The 20,918-nt window shown below is 43.5% G+C and overlaps 2 protein-coding genes across 2 annotated transcripts; one reads left to right on the forward strand and one right to left on the reverse strand.

Annotated features, from left to right (window-relative positions):
• Positions 1-3,672: 3,672 nt before the first annotated feature.
• Positions 3,673-13,634, forward strand: LOC125527717 (alpha-N-acetylglucosaminidase). Its single transcript, XM_087545110.1, has 19 exons — positions 3,673-4,093; positions 4,544-4,620; positions 5,595-5,806; positions 6,214-6,335; positions 6,859-6,944; positions 7,434-7,528; positions 7,610-7,691; positions 8,603-8,709; positions 9,262-9,292; positions 9,380-9,497; positions 9,731-9,778; positions 10,399-10,507; positions 10,615-10,718; positions 10,816-10,914; positions 11,229-11,339; positions 11,631-11,875; positions 12,473-12,710; positions 12,931-13,009; positions 13,088-13,634. Exons 1-19 carry the CDS (start codon positions 3,860-3,862, stop codon positions 13,378-13,380), a joined length of 2,490 nt encoding a protein of 829 aa, XP_087401236.1. The 5' UTR covers positions 3,673-3,859; the 3' UTR covers positions 13,381-13,634.
• Positions 13,635-13,973: 339 nt separating this feature from the next.
• On the reverse strand, positions 13,974-16,909 carry LOC125527716 (D-3-phosphoglycerate dehydrogenase 1, chloroplastic). The gene is made up of 5 exons (XM_048692233.2): positions 16,242-16,909; positions 15,342-15,718; positions 15,132-15,242; positions 14,942-15,037; positions 13,974-14,852 (listed from the first exon to the last, which is right to left on the reverse strand). Exons 1-5 carry the CDS (start codon positions 16,834-16,836, stop codon positions 14,181-14,183), a joined length of 1,851 nt encoding a protein of 616 aa, XP_048548190.2. The 5' UTR covers positions 16,837-16,909; the 3' UTR covers positions 13,974-14,180.
• Positions 16,910-20,918: the final 4,009 nt, after the last annotated feature.

Raw genomic sequence — 20,918 nt, forward strand, 5'->3', positions numbered from 1 at the left:
TGTGTAGAAAAAAATCAAAATAGAGGGGATATACTTAGTGTGGGTTGGACAAAGGTAAGACTGAAATATTGGTGTGTGAAATAGGGAACCTTCAAAATAGAGGATATATAAAGATACAATGTGTACGCATGCAACTGCGGAATCATAATCATGGGGCGCTGCTAGGTATCGCTTGTAGTGACACATAATGAGGTGTGATGTCGTCCCTGTCAGGCGTCGCTCTCGTTGCGCCAATCCACGAATACCCGCTCCCATCAGCCGCACGATCTGTTTAAAAAAAAAACATACAATCGACGTGGTCCCTAAAAAGTGGTGTTTGCGTATTGTAAAAAAATGCACTTTGTATATGGATACGTAAAAGATATTTTTCCCTTTTCAAAAAAAAGTGTATTTGGGGTTAAAATGCTAATAATTTTCACATAGCTTTAAAAAATTGCTCACATATTTTTAACAAAAAATCCGCAATTTTAAATGTCCACACGTATAAAAAAGTGTATTTACCATGCATTTGAAAAGTGTTCAACGTGCATTAGAAAGGTTCAACATGTATTCCTGGTGTTTTCAAAAACTGTTCATGTATAATTCGACAGTGGCTACTAAGTGGGTGGTGGGCGGATAATGAATTTCTTCGTCGTCCGTATCCCATTCTAGCCGGACATAGTTCGGCCAAGGTTCTCCTGACAAGGAGAGGGACTTTAATGAATTTAGCACATTGCCGAAAGACGAGTGCTGAAAGATATCCGATGAGGTGAACTCCATAATCGGCGCCCAGTCGGATTCGATGGGAACGGATGCTGGCGGCTCAGAGTCCGTGGCCGGAGACGAATCCAGTGGTTTGGCGACACGGCTCTCGTAAGGGGTGAAGTCAGTATCCGGCTCCATCGCCACTGAGAGTGCAACCTCCATGGCGGGGTCTATCCCTCCGTCCTTGGATGGCGCAATATGCTCCGGATTGAAGGCCGGAGTAGTTGCAGATGCGATCTCCCGAACACTGTCCGACAGCAGAGTTACGTCGTGCTCGTCGTGACTATGCGGCGCACCTGACACGGGGTCAAATCCGTCGAAGATCAAGTCTCCGCGGACGTCGGCAGTGTAGTTTAAGTTTCCGAATCTGACCTGATGGCCAGGGGCGTAGCTCTCGATCTGCTCCAGATGGCCAAGCGAATTGGCCCGCAGTGCGAAGCCGCCGAATACAAAGATCTGTCCGGGAAGAAAAACCTCACCCTGGACCACATCGCTATCGATGATCGAAGGAGCCATCAAGCCTTATGGTGACGACATAGTGGGACTCTCAATGAAAGCACCAGTGTCGGTGTCAAAACTGGCGGATCTCGAGTAGGGGGTCCCGAACTGTGCGTCTAAGGCGGATGGTAACAGGAGGCAGGGACATGATGTTTACCCAGGTTCGGGCCCTCTTGATGGAGGTAATACCCTACGTCCTGCTTGATTGTTCTTGATGATATGAGTATTACAAGAGTTGATCTACCACGAGATCCTAGAGGCTAAACCCTAAAAGCTAGCCTATGGTATGATTGTATGTTGTCCTACGGACTAAGCCCCCCAGTTTATATAGACACCGGAGGGGGCTAGGGTTACACAGAGTCAGTTACAAGGGAGGAGATCTACATATCCATATTGCCTAGCTTGCCTTCCACGCCAAGGAGAGTCCCATCCGGACACGAGACGAAGTCTTTAAGCTTGTATCTTCATAGTCCAATAGTCCGGCTGTCCGGAGACCCCTAATTCAGGACTCCCTCAGACGTGGTCCCTAAAAAGTGGTGTTTATGTATTGTATAAAAAATGCACTTTGTACATGGATACTTAAAATATCTTTTTTCATTTTAAAAAAAGTGTATTTGGGGTTAAAATGCTAATAATTTTCACATAGCTTTCAAAAATTGCTCACATATTTTTAACAAAAAATCCGCAATTTTAAACGTCCACACGTATAAAAAAGTGTATTTATCATGCATTTGAAAAATGTTCAACGTGCATTAGAAAGGTTCAACATGTATTCATGGTGTTTTCAAAAACTGTTCATGTATAATTTGTTTTGTGAAAATTGAATTTATCAAAAACATTTCTTTATGAAAAAATGAAACAAAAAAGTGGAAAGGAAACTGGAAAATAAAAAATGATAAGGAAATGAAAAGAAATGTTAAATATAAAGATGGGAAAATGAATAAAAAAGGAAAGCTGAAGAAGAAAAAGGAAAACCGCTGAAGATAACCCTAGCGAGGTACACTGGCAACACGGGTGATCGAGCGAGCTGCTTGGAAAGGAAAAAAAGATACTTTCTCTGTTTCAAAATAAGTGTTTCAACTTTAGTATAATTTTGTGCTAGAATTAGTACAGAGTTGAACACTTATTTTAGGACAGAGAGAGTATCAGCTAACTGAGCCGCGTAAGTATTAACCAGGAATATTGCTAGCATCGTAAAAAGAAATTGCAAGCAACCGGCGACACACCGTGATTTTTTTTGCCTGGGCCTGGTGAAGCAGCAAGCCCCGTTACGCAAGCACGTCCGTCTCTTGTCTTTGCCGCGCGCGTCATCGTCTCAGCGACATCAGATTGCTTAGTACCACCTCGCCTAGCGAGGGCGGAGGAGTCCGTGGAGAATGCTACAAAAGGAGGGCATCATTAAGCTTCTGAGTATCTTTGCGAGGTGACTAGTGATGAATGGTCAAAATTACTCTGAAGCTTAATGAGAACATGTGTCAAATTCATTTTGAGCCGGAGGCTACAGTAGTAGGGAAATAGTGCTTGCTTAAATCTGATGAATCTTTATTCCAAAATCTTATTCTATTTTCAGACCGCTTGAATAAATAAATAAAAAAAATAAAAATACATCTCTAGTGCGAAAAAGAAATAGCACATTCTTTTTTTCTTTAATCGAGCCAAAAGTAATCTTGTCTTCTTTTGATAATGGAACCAAATTTACAGTGCGAGGTCGTGAACATGAGAGAAGTCCCCTTGAACTTGTCAAAGGGTTCACTTGGCAACCACAAACTTCGAAATGGTTTAGTTTATCTCATATTTGTCTTTGTCAGCAATAGGTATCTCTAAAAACATATGTAAATTTTAGTTGAGAATTTACCAGATTGTCCACTATATCATGCTTGATTCACTGGAATTTCCTCAAAATTTACCATGTTGAGTTTTGAACGTATAATTTGAACTTGAAATTCAAGCACAATAGAATGCAAGAAGCACAACCTTCTTATAAGATTTGTAAATCATTTGCCAAAATGGTTTAATTTAACTCAACATGTATTGAGTTAAATTGCCAAAATGGTTAAACTTTGTGATACACTGCTGGCTAGGACAAAAAATGTCAATTGGCCAAGCCAGTTTAATGAGAACAAAAAAACGTCCAGTAAACCATTTTCAAGGTTTAGGAAGGTAAACTGAAGCAAACTAGAAATTGTTGTTATGAAATGAGCTATAGGACAAGTTTAGACGGGGCAGCAGGCTTCTCTCTGCAAGAACATTGGTTAAGGTTTTTCTTCTCCCTCTAAAAATGATGTTCTACTCTGACATCATGATGCCCCCAAAATTAATCAACCTAATTAAACAGAAAAAGAAGCCCAAAACATTTTTAAAATAAAATGGTACTGCGACTGACGTGATGGGCCCGACCGTCGTCATCCGCGCGCGGCCTGCCGCTCTTGTCGTCTTCGCTCGCCACCTCCCCGTTGCCGCCCGCAACCGTCCCCCGTCGCCGGAAACTGCCGCCGTTTCGCTTTCGCCCTCCATTTTAAGCCCCCCACCCTCGTGATGCCGTCCTCAGAGCCCCACTCGCCACTCCCACCTGCCCACCTCGCCTCCTCCCCACTCCCATCCCACCACCGCCGCCGCGATGCCGCCGTCCCCTCCCGCTCCCCGGCTCCTCCTCCTGCTCGCGTTACTGATCGCGTGCGCCGCGTCGGGGGTCGGCTGCTCGGCCCCGCGGTTCGCGCAGCTCGACCGCCTCCGCGAGCTCCACCAGCGGGAGCGCCGGCCTGCCGCCGAGCAGGTGGACGCCGCGCGCGGGCTCCTCGCGCGCCTCCTCCCCTCCCACTCCGCCAGCTTCGAGTTCAGGGTCGTCTCCACGGTACGCGTGCTTCGTTCCGACGGGATTTTAGGTTTTAGCGGTTGCTGGAAGTGGCGTCGCATTAGCAGAGTAGCCGAGGGATTTGAGTGCAGTGAGCAATTCGCTAGGTTCAGAAGCCAATTGGCGAGGTGTGCCGTTTGATTATAGAGTATTTGATTCGAGTGTGCGGCTGGTTTTTTTTTAGCACAAGATGTGTAAACATCTGGCAACTGAGGTCATGGACTGATGGATTTTGACAAATATCCGAAAAACACAATGCCTAAATCCATCGTAGGCTGGTGGATTCTGCACCTGGTATTTGGGGATTTCCACCTGTTAAAACTGATTTCGACCGTGTATCCTTTTAGTGTCGACCCGGTGGATTTTTAGATAGGTTCATAGTAGGTATATTTGTTTGACTCTCTAGCATCTGTCAACAAGGATTCACAATCCCTTCCACTGCAATTACAGGAGCAATGTGGCGGAAAGGCGTGTTTCATCATCAACAACCATCCATCGTTTGATGGAGAAGGAACTCCCGAGATACTGTATGCTTCTTCCTTTTGTTCAACCTCATTGTGTCCTTGGTGAAGAATTCTTTGCAGCTGTAGAATGTTAACCTTTAGCCTCATGTTACTGTCTCTTTTTATGCAAAGGATATTACACATGTGTCAGTGTTATTTATATGCTGCATCTTGCCAAAATTACATGTTAGGTGGTCCACTGATGACTGATCTAAATATTGTAGAAAATAACATAGCACGAGTATGTTTGTCTACCCTCTAATTCCTCCGCCAAGTCCGTGGTGCATCTCACAATGCGTATTTGAGGCTAGAGGGTAGGGACATATTTATACTCAGTTTCCTGAAAATTCAAATCTGTATCCAGATATAATTCAGTTAGACTCCTAATCGAATTAACCAACCACGATCATAACCGACTAGTTTCCGAGTCAAATTCCTTCTTATCCCTTCGCACGTATGTGTGAGTCATACGCCATGTTTAAACTGTATCAATACATGTTTAAACATGTAGGCTTTTCAATATGTAGAGCTGATCCTACGTATAGTCCAGCTTTCCCAGTTTATACTGTTCCCGGGAATATTCCAACATGTATAAGAACATGATGTGTTCCAGTATAACCGTGACCAGTACCTTGAGTTTAATTCCTCAAGTACAACAAATAAATGCAAACCTTTGATCAATTCCGATCAAACATAATTTCCACAATGAGGTATTAATAAAACTGTAATATAATGTTTGAAAGACACATAAATTCCTACAAATATGTCTCCTATTCTGCAAACAATGGATTTCACACCCCATTTTGTTAGTTCCCTGTGAGCCTTACGTTTACTCCCTGACATGCACTGAAAACCTTCCAGTATTTTCATATGCTTTGGTTTACCACCGTTATACAGCATTTCGGTTTGGTCTTAACTTCTTATAAGCTTATCCCTGTACTTTCTATGTAGTAAAATCGGACAGAAGTCATTCACATTTGTTCTTGTATTTTGATCAGGATACTTGGAGCAAGTGGGGTAGAAATTTCTGCTGGTCTTCATTGGTATTTGAAGAACTATTGTGCAGCACATATATCATGGGCTAAAACTGGTGGTTCACAATTATCATCTGTTCCATATCCTGGCTCACTACCTCGTGTTCCTGCTGGTGGTATTTTGATTCAAAGACCTGTTGACTGGAGCTACTACCAGAATGCAGTTACATCCAGTTGTAAGCTGAACTTTGTTTAGAACTTCGATTCTTTCTCGTTTTCCATCTGCTGAGCATGCTTTCCAATTTCAAGCATTAGGGCACTTGCAGAATTATAGTTGTGAAGTTGTGTAAATCAACTTTTTGAACCCCATGACGTGGTATCCTGTTAATGATGACTTCCCGCTACGTTAAATGAAGACATGATAGATATGCTCAGTTTGTTTTGTTTTATATGTCATATATTACCCCCCCCCTTTGTTGTTATATACAATTGGATGATTTCTGGTTATCAGAATATTCTGGTTACTAATAGTGATGTTACTCCTTCTCTCAAGAGCTCATTCTGACTTTAAAAACAAAATTTATTGTTTAACCCTTTTGTATTGGTAATGATGTCTTTAAAGATTACTTTTCTTGCTTTTTAGATTCTTTTGCTTGGTGGGATTGGGAGCGCTGGGAGAAGGAGATTGATTGGATGGCTCTTCAAGGAATCAATTTGCCTCTAGCTTTCACTGGCCAAGAGACTATATGGCAGAAGGTTTTTCAGGTCTGTGTGTGCGCGAGTTTATTTTTTGAAACATGCTGTATACTGAATAATTTAAACTGTGCATTTTCCGTATGTTCTTAATCATTAAATCTTTGTAAAGAAAGCCTAGAATCTCAGGTAGAAATATAAGCTGATCGGTGATGTGGAACAGCAAATGCTAGCATGAATACTAATCAAGAGGTAGACCATCAAGGCAATTCAGACAAGCGAACATGGAAGTGCCTCAGCATATTTCCAAGTGGGATGCCATGTTGCACTGTTGGCACAGATGATTTAGATTGGGTTTATGATGTTTAATGTTGTCCTTTTGTGAAGTGCGGAGGATCATCTGGGATTCTGGGTAGAATAAATGATGTAACCTTGGTTCTGCATGTCGTACTCTGTTGTTTAAGACAATGCCGACTAATTTCGTGAAATACCATGTGGCAATAATGTCCTGTGTCCATTAGTGATTGTTTCAACTCATAGTTTTATATCATTCTGCTAGTAATTTGAATTTCATCCCACCCTTGCATACTTGCAGAGGTACAACATTAGTAAATCTGATTTGGACGATTTCTTTGGTGGGCCGGCCTTTCTTTCATGGTCTCGGATGGCCAATATGCATGGGTAAGTTAACAAATGGTTTCATCCCACCCTTGCATACTTGCAGAGGTACAACATTAGTTGATCGCATGCATATCGGCCTCTCATCTAATTTTTTCAAATGACAGGACTCTTAGTTGATCACATATTCTTTTGCATTATAAACAAGATATGCTGTTAGTTTTCGAATTCTTTTCACCTTCAACTTAAATCTGATCCAAGTCTTCTCAATCAAGTTGCCAAGTTATGAATTTTGCTGTCTTAACTGCCAATAAGACATTGGTCTCCTCTTCAGTACTTGTCAGAAATGGTTAACTATTTTTTAATCTTGTCTTTTTGTATGCAGTTCTTTTTCTTAATTCAAAAGCATGTCATGAGATTATGTATTCAGGGTGAGTCGTCGTAGTTAGTGGAAGCGGTTATAAGTAGTTGCATGGATTTCTGAATCTCGACATCATGTCTAAGTTGCTTTATCTTGAATGAACTCATAAATACACTGTAAATGGTTGTCAGATGGGGTGGGCCTCTTCCTCAGACTTGGCTTGATGATCAATTAACTCTTCAGAAGAAAATTCTTTCTAGGATGTATGCATTTGGCATGTCCCCAGGTGAAGTTGTAGTACAGTTCTACTATTTCTGAGTTTTGTTTTTTGCACCTTTTTACTCTATCCACCTCCCTTCCCTTGCAGTTCTTCCAGCCTTTTCTGGTAACATCCCTGCTGCTCTGAAGTTAAAATTCCCCTCAGCTAAAGTCACCCACCTTGGAAACTGGTAAGAGTGATATTCTAAACAATACTCGCTGAGCATATTATTGCCGTGACGAAATACTTGAATATAACGTATCGAGTCATGTCCAGTTCTGGACACTGCTGAATTCTCAGCAATTTTATATATTCACATGCTCCACCATCATTGTTTTTCATTGATGTTGTCACAATGTACCTTAGGCCCTGTACAACGTCGGGTGCTTAGCCAGGTGCCATAGAAATAAACCCAGTTTTTCTACTCATATTGGACTGCACCGGTGCTTAGAGCTGGAGGCAGAAGCAAATGTTAGCTTCCGGTACCGACCAATGCTTAGAAAATAACTGCTCCCTTCAAGCCTTTTTGGACAGAATAAAGAAGAGAAAAAAGAGCCAACTCCTACATCTGAGTTATCGAAGCACCTGTGCCTAGCACCTCTGCATTGCAAGATGACGTGCAACGGTGCACTTTTTTCTCAAGCACCTGTGCATAAGCACCCACCATTGTACAAGGCCTTATACCTTCTATTCGGTTCTCTGAATGTCTTGCACATCTGAGTGTTTTGGCCTGTAGGCTGTTGACTGAATCAATCTTGGATCATTCGACACGCTATAGTTCTTGATGCCAGCAATGATTAGCACTTACGATTCGTAACAAACTTCTGCTCTTTTGCTTGCTCATTTAATATTGGGTGTTTCTTCGTATGTATATCAATTTATTGTTGAAAAAAAACTGGCATCAAGTTCCTAAGGCATGCCAGCTATTTGTACCAACATTATTTGTTAACACAGCTCAACAAATGTGAATAACTTTTTTGCGGATCAACTAATGTAAAGTAAAGTAATTTATCAGATGTTCTGTAGGTCTTTCTTGTTCATATTCATTATGGTTATACTTAAGCTATATGCGCTTATTTCATTCTCTTCTGTGATATTAAGGTTCACAGTTGACAGCAACCCACGGTGGTGTTGCACATATCTTCTTGATGCATCCGATCCCTTATATGTAGAAATCGGGAAGTTGTTTATAGAAGAACAAATCAGAGGTAGGATGTTTTACTCAAAACTGAACTCCAATTTTGTAAATCATGATATCTTGATAGCAGGCCCAAGTCAATGCCTTTTCTAAAATTAGTGTCATGATTGGAAATTTATCATGAGAGTAGAGAGGACCTAGTATTGGCTCCTTTACCTGTTATTCCCTAATAGTGTCAGTACTACTGCGTAAATTGCTCTATTACTTAGCCCTCTGTGTTATTTTGTATGTCATATCCAAAACAGAAGGATAACAAAGGTCCACTCTGTAATCATGCCTGTAATGTGTTAGGCAGTGACAACATGTTGCCAATTGGTGCAACAGTTCGTTTTCGTGCGGTGAATGCTATAAAAGTTCCTTAGTTTTAAAATGTGATGAACCTGGGCACCTGGTCAATATAGTTTAGGAAAAAATCAACTGCGGGATGGATATATGCTTGCTTTTTTTAGAAGATTGCCTAACTTTTATTTAGGTACTAGATTTTCCTGCTTTACAGATTTTTTTATCAGAATAAATATTCAATCCTTAAAACATATGATGAGTTTTGATGTTCTTTGCACAGAATATGGTAGGACAAGTCATGTATACAACTGGTATGTTTCTTTCTATCATTCAAATGATTAGGAGTACCCATTTGATGAACTCATTGCCTCATTTGGTGATATCTTCTGTACATGTAGTGATACTTTTGATGAGAACACCCCTCCATTGAGTGATCCAAACTATATTTCTTCCTTGGGTGCTGCGACATTCAGGGCAATGCAAAGTGGTGATGATGATGCTATTTGGTTAATGCAAGTGAGTTCTTTTGAAGTGTTAAAATGTTGTTAACACTTGCGATAGATTGGTATGTAAAATGTAATTGCGAGGATTGTAGGGTATGGATATCTTGGTTGATGTGCTTACTTTTTCGTTCTAACCCCTCTTCAGTTGCATAATTCTCTTTCCAGTTACCAATGTTTTCTTGCTGTATGAAAACACACTTGAATATTTGATATGAAACTTTCACTGACATGTATTATCCTTTACAGGGTTGGTTGTTTACTTACGATCCTTTCTGGGAACCCCCACAAATGAAGGTGCAATCTCATGAATGTTTGATATTTTGATAATATGTTAAGTACTGTTCTGTTAGTTTTGCTAACCTTTTGTTAGATTGCAGTTTTCTTGCGATCTGTATTTTTAATGACAAAAATAATTTCCATTATGATTTGTGCAAGTGAAACGGTCCCTCTGAAAATTAGGATTTATGATGTGATGTATCTTTTTTTTGCGGGATATGATGTGATGTATCTAAAATGAACACTGCAATGATGTGAGGTGATCCCGTTTATTTGTTACCGCACAAGCCTTCAGTGTTCCAGTAACATATTATAATACCAATAATGGGCAATTTGGACGGATGCCATCTGTCAGGTTGCCGCTCTGATAGTATTCACTTATTCAGCTTATGCTAATTAGGAAGTCAGTGCCTGCAGTGACATATACTTAATTCCACAACTGGCATACTCAACAAGTATTGATAAGAGCACAGACCCTATGTTTCTAGTCATTAACTCTATGCTTTTTTTTTACCGAAGTCTTGTGAAAAGGCGGCTACTGGCTACTCATCACCAAATTGTCGTGTTTCCTAATTACAGTGTGCAGTTTCTATGCTATGAGATTTCTCTTTTTTTACATCGAATTCTGTGTTGGTTAGGCACTACTGCATTCTGTTCCAGTTGGCCGAATGATTGTTCTCGATCTGTATGCTGAAGTGAAACCAGTATGGATCAATTCTGATCAGTTCTATGGTGTCCCCTACATCTGGAAAGTCATCTCTCCACTCCATGAACGCACTATCTATTCAGTTAAAAAAACATACCTTGTCATTTTTTCCTTTTGCCATAAAGGAATTGGTGCTATCTTTTCTTCAGGTGCATGCTTCATAATTTTGCTGCGGATTTTGAAATGTATGGTATCTTGGATGCTGTTGCTTCTGGGCCTATTGATGCTCGACTAAGTGAAAAGTCCACAATGGTATATACATCATTTGCTTAATCAGTTGTTGCTGCTACTGAACTAGCAAACATTCCATGTGCTGATCTCTTTCTTGGAACAACGGCGTCTGTTTTAGGTTGGAGTTGGCATGTCTATGGAAGGTATTGAGCAAAATCCTATTGTTTACGACCTTATGTCAGAAATGGGTTTTCATCACAGACAAGTGGATCTTCAGGTGAAATTTCATTAACCATTTTCTAAGCGAGCTTTATGCAATAAATACATTTATTTTTCTTGTGTAACATGGCAGTTGCTATGTAATACATCATTTAGTTTCTTAGATATATAAAGATTTTGAGCCATATTTTTCACATTTTCTGTTTGATGTATGCTTCAGAATTAACTAGTTCATCAGATTAGCCTGTGATGTGTTTAGTTTGCAGCAAATGTGGCATGCTGCTTGTTGTGCACTTCTCTCATTTATGTTGCTTTGGCCCTTAGAGCTTGCTAATTAGTGCAACCATTTCATCAGACTTTCACTATTTTCAGGTATGGGTTGAGACATATCCAACAAGAAGATACGGGAAATCAGTTGTTGGGTTGCAAGATGCTTGGCGAATTTTGCACCAAACTCTATATAACTGTACAGATGGTAAAAATGTAAGTTGTGATTTGAAATCTGCCATATGTAGGCATACCTTGATTCCATTTTCATCGAGCATTAGATAAGCATACACTAGTAATAGATCTCTGAAAAAAAAGCATATCCTAGCAATAGGAAATCGTGTGAAGTGACAAAACTGTACATTTCCGAGTTTACATTGTTTTGTGTTGTGCACCTGTTCTTAGCTTTTATTTCTAAACTTTTGCTCATTTTACTTCTGTGATTCTTTTAAAGGTTTGGTTGTGTTCTCTATTGTTATCTTGCTCATGAATTTATTATTGTAATAGGACAAAAACCGGGATGTGATAGTGGCGTTCCCAGATGTTGAGCCTTTTGTTATTCAAACACCAGGATTGTGTACGAGAACTAGCAAAAATTATTCTACAATGTCATCAGAGAATTCTGTCGTGAGGGATGCATCCAATGATGCATATGATCAACCACATATATGGTATGATACCATTGCTGTTATACATGCCCTAGAGCTTTTCCTTGAGTATGGAGATGAGGTATCTGACAGCAACACGTTCAGGTAAGAGCACAGGTGCTCATATTGCTTAATCTATGGCATGAAATAGTTACTCTTTTGGTTAATGTTTCAGTATTATGATATTGCAGCGAGTAGTATCTTCACATTTTGTAATTTCATTGATCATACTTCAATATGCTCAGCTTATTAGTGACTAGTTTGATTTAATTCGTCCCTATGGGGTGCAAGATAAAGTATGCCATTTGATATGTCATTGGCAAACTCAAAAAAGTATTATCTTCAACAGGCTTTGTGCTAATGCTAACTACTCTGAACGGCTGAATCAAAAAACATCCAGAACTTTGTCCGACTATTATCTTCTGGCATTTCAGAACCTTTGATGGTGTGGCAGTTGTTTAGTTTTTTATTCCCATCTGCTCCTAGAATTGTTTTTACCTGCTTTCGTGATATGTTCCGTATTGCTTTCTATTCAGCTAAACTAATTTGAATTGATACCAAACATGATCTGATTGTGATTCTGAGATGAAATTTTTGGGACCAAGTTGTTTTTTTCTTGTAAATGAACTTGTGCATATACCTGTTTGGAGCATCAAGTGGTCATGTGAAATAAGTTAATTCAGTCTTACATGAATGGAACAGATACGACCTTGTGGATTTGACTCGTCAGGCTCTGGCCAAATACGCCAACCAAATCTTCCTAAAGATAATCCAAGGCTACAAATCAAACAACATAAACCAAGTGACCACCCTGTGTGAACGCTTTCTAAACATTGTTGAGGATCTTGACGTGCTGCTGGCCTCTCATGAAGGATTTCTGCTTGGGCCTTGGTTGGAAAGTGCGAAGGGCCTTGCACGAGACCACGAACAAGAGATACAGGTAACACCCTCTTCTCTTACTGCCTCATGAGAACTAGCGGAAAACAAGTCAAAAACTGCTAAGGTAGATCCATCCTGTTCTGGATTATTATGAGCACAAGGGCACTAAGTATTAAGCCTTGATGTTGTGATGCGATGCTATCTTATATACAAGCCTTAATGTTCCAAAACTATTAACTATTGCTCGTTGCTGACATACAACTGCTTTCAAACGGATGCAGTACGAATGGAATGCTAGAACTCAGATTACGATGTGGTTTGACAACACCGAAACAAAAGCAAGCTTGCTACGCGACTACGGTAAGACACATAGCACAACAGCCTTCCGCCCACTTCTCCGTGTTCCTCCATGTTCCTTTTTAACAAGTTCCGGTGCAGCAAACAAGTACTGGAGCGGCCTGCTGCGGGACTACTACGGGCCAAGGGCCGCCATCTACTTCAAGCACCTGATATCAAGCTTGAAGAAGAACGAACCTTTTGCGTTGGAAGAATGGAGGAGGGAGTGGATCAGCCTCACCAACAACTGGCAGAGCGACATGAAGGTCTTCACGACCACAGCCACTGGAGACACCCTAAACATCTCCCGGGCCCTGTACATAAAGTACCTGCGCAACGCCGATTCACTTGGGCTAGATGGTATGGACTCATTCGGAAAGCCTGCAAGCTTGTAAATTTCAAGCTCCTGGGTATGTTTCTCAAGGAAATTTATAGAAGATCAGATGGGATGTTTTAGCTAGAGTTCATCAAACAGTTGGGTGTTTGGGTCAGTGATTTTTCACTCCATGATCTGATTGCACGGTGAAACATACCGTTAGTTTTCCGTCGGTTTGGCTGGTATGTAATCATAATACTAGGAACCAAATGCCATCCCTGTTGTGACTTCAGGTGTGTTCGCAATAAAACGTACTGCTCCCTCCGTTCCAAAGTAAGTGTACATGTTGACACATTTTTCTGAATGAATTTGTGGTAACCTCAACTGGGCTCTGTCAGATATGAAAAGCAGATGATTCTCAAAAAATAAAAATGAAAGTAGACAACTCTCCCCTTATATTATGCACATCGTGTACACTGAACTGAGCAGTGGTGGGCATGACCTTTGGGCACATTCACAAGACTGGTGGTTGGTGACCCTAGATCCTATTTGACTCTGGACTTCCGGTGCCTCATGTGGCCTAGCAAACAGCAGATCTAGAACGGCACAGGCATTTATAAGAGTACCAGTCTACCACCACGCCCATGTTCAGAAAGTAAAGCAGAGAGAGTATTGACAGCGACCTCCTTATTAATTAATAGCATCATGCTGAAACATAAGATAAGATGGATTAACCAAAATACCAAACCTAACTCGACAACCACCACATAAATCCCCACGAACAAGCTTATTCCGCCGAACGACCACACAACACCTAGACCCTGACCAACCAGCTAGCTACGCCAAAATTGCACAATCAAGTTTGCAAATCATATGCGCCTAGAGCTTGAGGAAGACAAACTCTTCGATCGCAGGGATCTCCCCGATCTTGGTCAGCGTGGCCTTGCTGGGCTCCTCGTCGACGCCTATCGCCATGATAGCCGTCTTGCGGGGAGCGATCCTCCCGACGCTCATGAAGCTGACGTTGACGTTCTCCTCGCCCAGGACGCTTCCGACCGACCCGATCATGCCAGGCTGGTCGACCTGCCTGCACAGGATCAGGCTGCCCTCCATGCTCACGTCCACCTCGAACGCTCCGACCTTGGTAAGGTGAGGGATGCCGTCCTTCACCCGCCCCTCCACCGTGACCAGTCCGGAGTCGCATATCGCACTGGGGAATTTGGACTCCACATTGGCTATCTGAACCTGAATGTACTCGAGAGGTGTCTCGGGTGAGCCATCCATCACAATTTTCTCCTCGCTGACACGGATGCCCCTCTGCTTCGCGGTAAAGTCGGCGTTGACCAGATTGACGAAAACGTCGGAGATTGGTTCGATCACACCCTTGGTGATCATTGCACGGAGAAGTCTCGTGTCAAGATCATCGGGAGCCCTTGCAGATGCATAGGTCACCTTCACAGACTTGATACCGCCACCACCGGCAACAAGCTGGACAGCTAGGCGCCCAAGCTTTTCAGCGAGCATGACATAAGGTGCAAGCTCTGAAAGCACCTGTATGGAACACAACGATATGAAGACAGATTCCAGATGTCACAGAAGGAAGTTGAAGTCAACAGAGAACAGAGAACAGAGATGAATACCTCAGCGGGAACCATTGGTGCATTGACGGCCGAAGCTGCAAGCTCCCCTTTCAGAGCTCCAGTGACAGCTTCAGCTATTTCAATAGCCACTCCTTCCTAAGGAATTTGAGATGTTTTCAGCATTTTGGCAGTTTAGATAATATAACCTTAATGCAGGTCATCACAGCATCTCTGCGCTGATTCACCATACCTGTGCTTCTACTGTGCTGGCACCAAGATGTGGTGTCACAGTAACATTCTCATGCAGCACTAACTTGCTGTCTGCTGCTGGAGGCTCCTTAGTGAACACATCAAGAGCAGCCTAGCATGTACAGATATAAATATTAAGCGTGACTGGGTAAAAGAACTGCCCAGAATTCAGCAAAGCTTGAAGTACCAAAGGGAAGAGAATTAAACAGACCTGTGCAACAATTCCTGCATCAAGGGCCCTGACTAGAGCATCTTCGTCAATCACACCACCACGGGCAACATTTATAATCCGAACACCCTTCTTCATCTTCGCAAAGGCTTCATCGTTGAGCATCTTGTTTGTTGAAGGGGTAAGGGGCATATGCAATGAGATAAAGTCGGCGGTTGTCATAGCCTCTTCCATGCTCACTAGGTCAACTCCAATTGCACGAGCACGATCAGCAGAAGCATATGGATCGTGTGCAATCACGTGCATTCCTAGACCTTTAGCACGGCGTGCAACCTCTGACCCAACCTTTCCAAACCCAAGGATAGCAAGAGTTTTGCCAACAAGAGACACACCAACATACTTGGTGCGCGCCCATTTGCCTATACAACACAAGAGTCAAGTCAGCAAACGAGGTAGAAAAATACTACTGTTAGATAAACATCAGCGAACATTTTCATCCGAAATGCATCAAATTACTCTGAAGCAAAATGCATTAGTAAAAGCGGCGACAAGGTCACTATGACTGCTAGAACACTGTGTGTAGTATTGCTGCTTCTATTTGTAAATAATTGATCAGATATTGTTTATAAGAGAGGCTGCAAACATAAATCTCCATACCAATGCTCAATAGATCCTCATTTTGCACGCATCTAGCCTGCGGTTTCGTTTCAGATCAAGCACCGAGTCGAAGGGATAAACAATTATGATTGTTTTCTCCTAAAAGTATCCTCCCAAGATTCGGCATCTCAGAAAATAATTAACATCGTATATAAAGTAACAATATATCTACGGGACAAGACACGACCGCACGTCTGCACGAAAGAGAGATGGTAGGTGCTGTTCCTCAACGCGATAGAACAGAGAAAGTCTCGCAGAATTCAGATCGCGAGTAAAGAAACTCACCAGCCTTGAGGGAGGCGTCGGCCTGGGCGACGTTCCGGGCCATGGCGCAGAGCAGCGCGATGCCGTGCTCTGCGGCGGCGACGGTGTTGGCGGTGGGCGCGTTGACGACGAGGCAGCCGTGCTCGGTGGCGGCCGCGAGATCGACGTTGTCGATCCCGACCCCCGCGCGGCCGACGACGCGGAGCCGGCCGCCCGAGGCCTCGAAGACGTCGCGCCCGACCTTGGTCCCGGAGCGCACGATGAGCGCGTCGCAGAGCGAGATCTTGGCGCGGAGCTCCTCGGGGGAGAGGCCGTAGGAGCAGTCGACGTTGGCGAACTCCCGGAGCAGCGCCAGCCCCGCGGCGCCGAGCTTCTCGGCCACGAGCACCGTGGGCTTGCCCTCGACGGCCACCGCGGCCGTCGCGGGCGGGGACGCGGTCGACGCGGCGGGGGCGGCGGGCGCGGAGACGCAGATGCGGCCGCGGTTGGCGCGGGCGCGCGCGGGGAGGCGGAGCGCGGAGGTCGGGGCGAGGGCGAGGGCCGCGCGGCGGGCCGGGGCCGGGAGGAGGGCGCGGTGGTGGGTGGCGGCGGCGGTGGTCGGGGACGGCGCCGCCATGGTGGGTGGGCTTTGGGGTTTTGGGGAGGGGAGTGCGGGCTGGCTCTGGGCTCTGTGGGGAGCTGTGGTGATTTGGTGGGTGGGTGTGCGGCGCTTTTGATTTATAGCGGGGGTGGGAGTGAGTGCGGGAGTTGGGGATGGGTGCTGCGGCCACCTACCCAGATTGCTTGAAGAGGCGAAGTGGCAAACCGCATCTGGGTGAGGCTCCGGGTCCGAACCGCAGTTGCCGATGAAACTTGTTTCCATTGTTATCTTGGATTGGATGGAAAAAACATGTGATCCAATTCTTGCACGTTTTGATGTATCCCTCCGTTCCTTAATACTCCCTCCGCCTCAAAATTCTTGTCTTAAATTTTTCTAGATATAAATATGATTTGTCTATATACGGATGTATCAAGTCCGTATTTAATATAAAAAAATATGACTTGACTTGATACATCTGTATCTAGTGACTTGATACATTCATATCTAGACAAATCTAAGACAAAATTTTTGAGACGGAGGGAGTATAACCTTTTAGACATTTCAATAGACTACATACCAAGCAAGATAATTAAATCCACATATAAAATCACCATTTGTATACATCCTTATGTAGTCCATATTTAAAAAATGGCATAATTGTATTCATGCCATTAGTTGTGTCCTACTCGGCTGGTTTTGTCCCTAGTTTTGGAAAATTCTCAATTTTGCCCAAGTCCGCTTGCTCCTCTTATGTTTTTGCCCTTACGTCACATTTCCGTCCGGTTAGTGCCGTTTGACTTGGGCAAAAACATAAGAGGAGCAAATGGATTTGGGCAAAACCGATAATTTTCAAAAACTAGGGGCAAACCAGCCGAGTGGGCCACAACTAGTGGCATGAATACAATTATCCCTATTAAAGCTCTAAAAAAAAGCTTGTGTCAAGCAACAGAAGGAGTATATGGCACGTGACTGTAAATGTCAAATGTTGTAGTCGGTTTTTGCCGATTTGTCGTGATTCATGCTCTATCGTGTTAGGGTCCGGCAATGTGGAGAGAAGGCGAGTGCGAAGGTGAGCTTAGATTGAACCGGATGCGGCCATGGCAAGCAACAAAGATGATGGTGGACAGATGGTGGCGGTGGCCGTTGAAGGGAGATGAACACTTGGTTTGAAATCCAACAGCCAATCACCGTCGAATGTGACTTCGAAGATTTGTGTCGAATACGCTCTTATATATATTTTTGTATGTGAATACATTTCACAATATTAGGGGCTTATTTTAACATTTCCTTTTAGACCTAAGCATTCCTTTGGCAAGACCGTTTTCGGGCTTGGCTCTAAAAACCTGGCCCTAAATTTTCATTGCTGGACCAATTCGATAAAAAAAGCAAACAATGATATTTTCCTATTTAACCTATAAATTTAATTATTTTCAAAGTAAGTAGGTATATTGTTATTATTACATATCCATTTTTACCTTTTTAGAATTGTTTTTATTTTTATTAAACACCTATATTTTAGTTTTTTTGAACAAAGAACTAGAGCCGGAGGTTTTCCAATATGACCCAAAAAATACAAACGACAGTATTTCCCTATTTAAATTCATAAATTTAATTACTCTGTAGATATGTTATTATTACGCATGCATTTTTTTAACTTCTTTGATATTTTTTAAATAAAGAGAAGAGCCCGAGGGGTTTTGGTCTTGGGCTATCGGGCCTTGCTGCCGAGTCCTCCTCCTTCCTGGTGAGATGATGAAGTTTCGTTAACTTTGTTTAGGAGGCAGCTTCCGAAAAAAGGAAAAAACTTTGTTTAGGTGGAGTAGGAGTGCAGGTCGCGATCAAGCGTGCACGCACGCAAACGGCGGAAGGGAATGGATTCAGGTTTGAACCGCAGCACAGCACAGTCGTGAGAGTGACTGTCTGTCGCATGGACGTGTACGTTCGTTGGTACGTCAAGCGCTGCCGCGGTAGGTGGTCACGCTCCACTGGCATGGCATGGCTGCTGGCAGCAGCGGTGGGTGGCAAAGTAAACACCACAACAGAAAATGAAAAGGATCGGCGCAGGCAGGGCAGGGAGCCGCCTGCGTGCGCGCCGAGGTGTCGCGCTCCGTTTTGTTGGAGTAGAAAAATGCCCTTTTATGACGAGGTGATGCCTTGGCAGGGGTCCGGTCCCACATGTCAGAGTGGGCCTAGCTCAGCAGCAAAGTAGCAGAGGATTTGTGGTCGACTTTCTATTGAAAGTCACCCGTGAAGTCTCGAGTGTGGTTGGTGGCTCGACTGACGGCTGTGATGATGACGCTCCAGAGGCAGAGCAGCCGGTGCCGGAGCACAGAACAAGTTGCCGCCTCCAGCCCTCGGCCGCATTTGTTTAGGCCGTCCGCCCGAATCTGACCCGGGCCCTTGGACTCGTCGCCGGCCGGTCGCGCGAGCCCGCAGAGACCCGACGGCCGAGCGCGCCGTCTTGCACCGCACGCACGCACGCTCCGCTGCAGACGTCTGAACGGAATCGACCGGAGACAAGTTGCATTTAGAATAATGGCACGGCGGGATCCTCGCGTCGAGGAGATTTTGTTGGCTCGCCAAAAGAAACTTTTGTTGCGTTTGTCTAGCCGCCGCCCTAGAAAGGAAGTTGGCGCTTGCCCGAGGGAGCTGCCAACGTGCGGACCTCAACACCGAACAGGGCTCCTCGTTCGAATAGAATAGGCACGCCGGTGGCGGCATGGCCCGTCGACGGCACAAACGGTCATGTTCGTTGGCGTTTGTGTACACCATCGTTCTGTAATCCACACCCACGGTACAACATGTCCAGGCGTCCGGCCCTAGCATCTGCTGTGTATTCACGCTGCGATCAACTACTACTCCTACCATACCAGTTCTACGAACGACGTCGATGTAGTGCACCACTGCACTGCACATGCATGCACACTGTGGTGTTGAGGGTCACTCAAGTGGCGCTGGCTATAATAAGAGTGGTGTCAGAATCTTTCGCGTCGGGACGATCTTGTTGGATCGCGGCTTGCGGCACAAGAGAAGCTTCAGGTGCATTGTACCTGGACGCGGTTGGCCCTTCCAGGGCTGGCACCGGTAATGTGTACCGGTCCGTACGTGCGCGAGGGTAAACACGTTTCACTGGGCTGGGCTCCTTCGGTTTCTTTTTACCTCACAATATTATATAGTACCCCTTCCGTTCATTTTTATAAGTCGTTTCAGACAACTAAAATCAAGCTATTTTGTACACTGTCTGAAATGCTATAACGCCTTATAAAAGTGAACAGAGAAAGTAGCAATTTTCGAAAGTCAAAATTTGTAAAGTTTAACCAAATAGTACTTCATGTTGACTTTGTATTGTGAATGCTAATGGACCGTGCGTTGCAACGAGTCATGAATATTGCACTGGTTCATCAACCAATTATGTTAAACATACACATTCAGGATCCTTGTGCACATGAAACAACATTATCAGCTTCTTCTTCTTCTTCTTCTTCTTCTTCTTCTTCTTCTTCTTCTTCTTCTTTGCAAATAGACGAGTGCAATTTTCAGGTTTCAACAAAAAGAAAGCAGCTGAGTCATGATTGTATAATATTTTACCAAGTGATTTATTTCCCTCTGTATGATATCACAGTGTGCTTCTATTCTCAGTAAGCAAAAGTCTGTTGTCTGTTTTGTAGCAGCTGTTCATGTCAGTTGCTTGGCTTGCATCGTCGTGTGCTCTAGCTGCCGGTAGCACTACACGCAACTTCTTTGCGCTCCACGAAGCCTCCTACAGTTTAGATGCCACAGTACTTTGAACTTCTCTGAAATATACTGTAGTTCATGCACTGACAGGTTTGCAAACAGGTTTGGATTGGCTTAATGGTGATTGATAGCTAGCTGGGGTAGGAACAGGGAACAAGTAAAGGTTAAACGGGATAATTATGCTCATTAGTTCGCTTCTGAACTTTCTGAACATGATAATCCTGAATCCTGATGTTTTTTGGAGCTGGAAGCTTGCAGCAGGTTAAGCTAGTATGCCACAGGACACTTGCAAAGTCACAGAACAGAGAACAGAGATGGCTCCCTAGGAGATTATATCCCTTTATTTGCACGAATAATAAATAATGGTGCCTAGATGATACAAC

This window comes from Triticum urartu, chromosome 2A (assembly GCF_056163025.1).
Source record: "Triticum urartu cultivar PI428250 chromosome 2A, HENAU_Tu73, whole genome shotgun sequence".
NCBI lineage: Eukaryota > Viridiplantae > Streptophyta > Magnoliopsida > Poales > Poaceae > Triticum > Triticum urartu.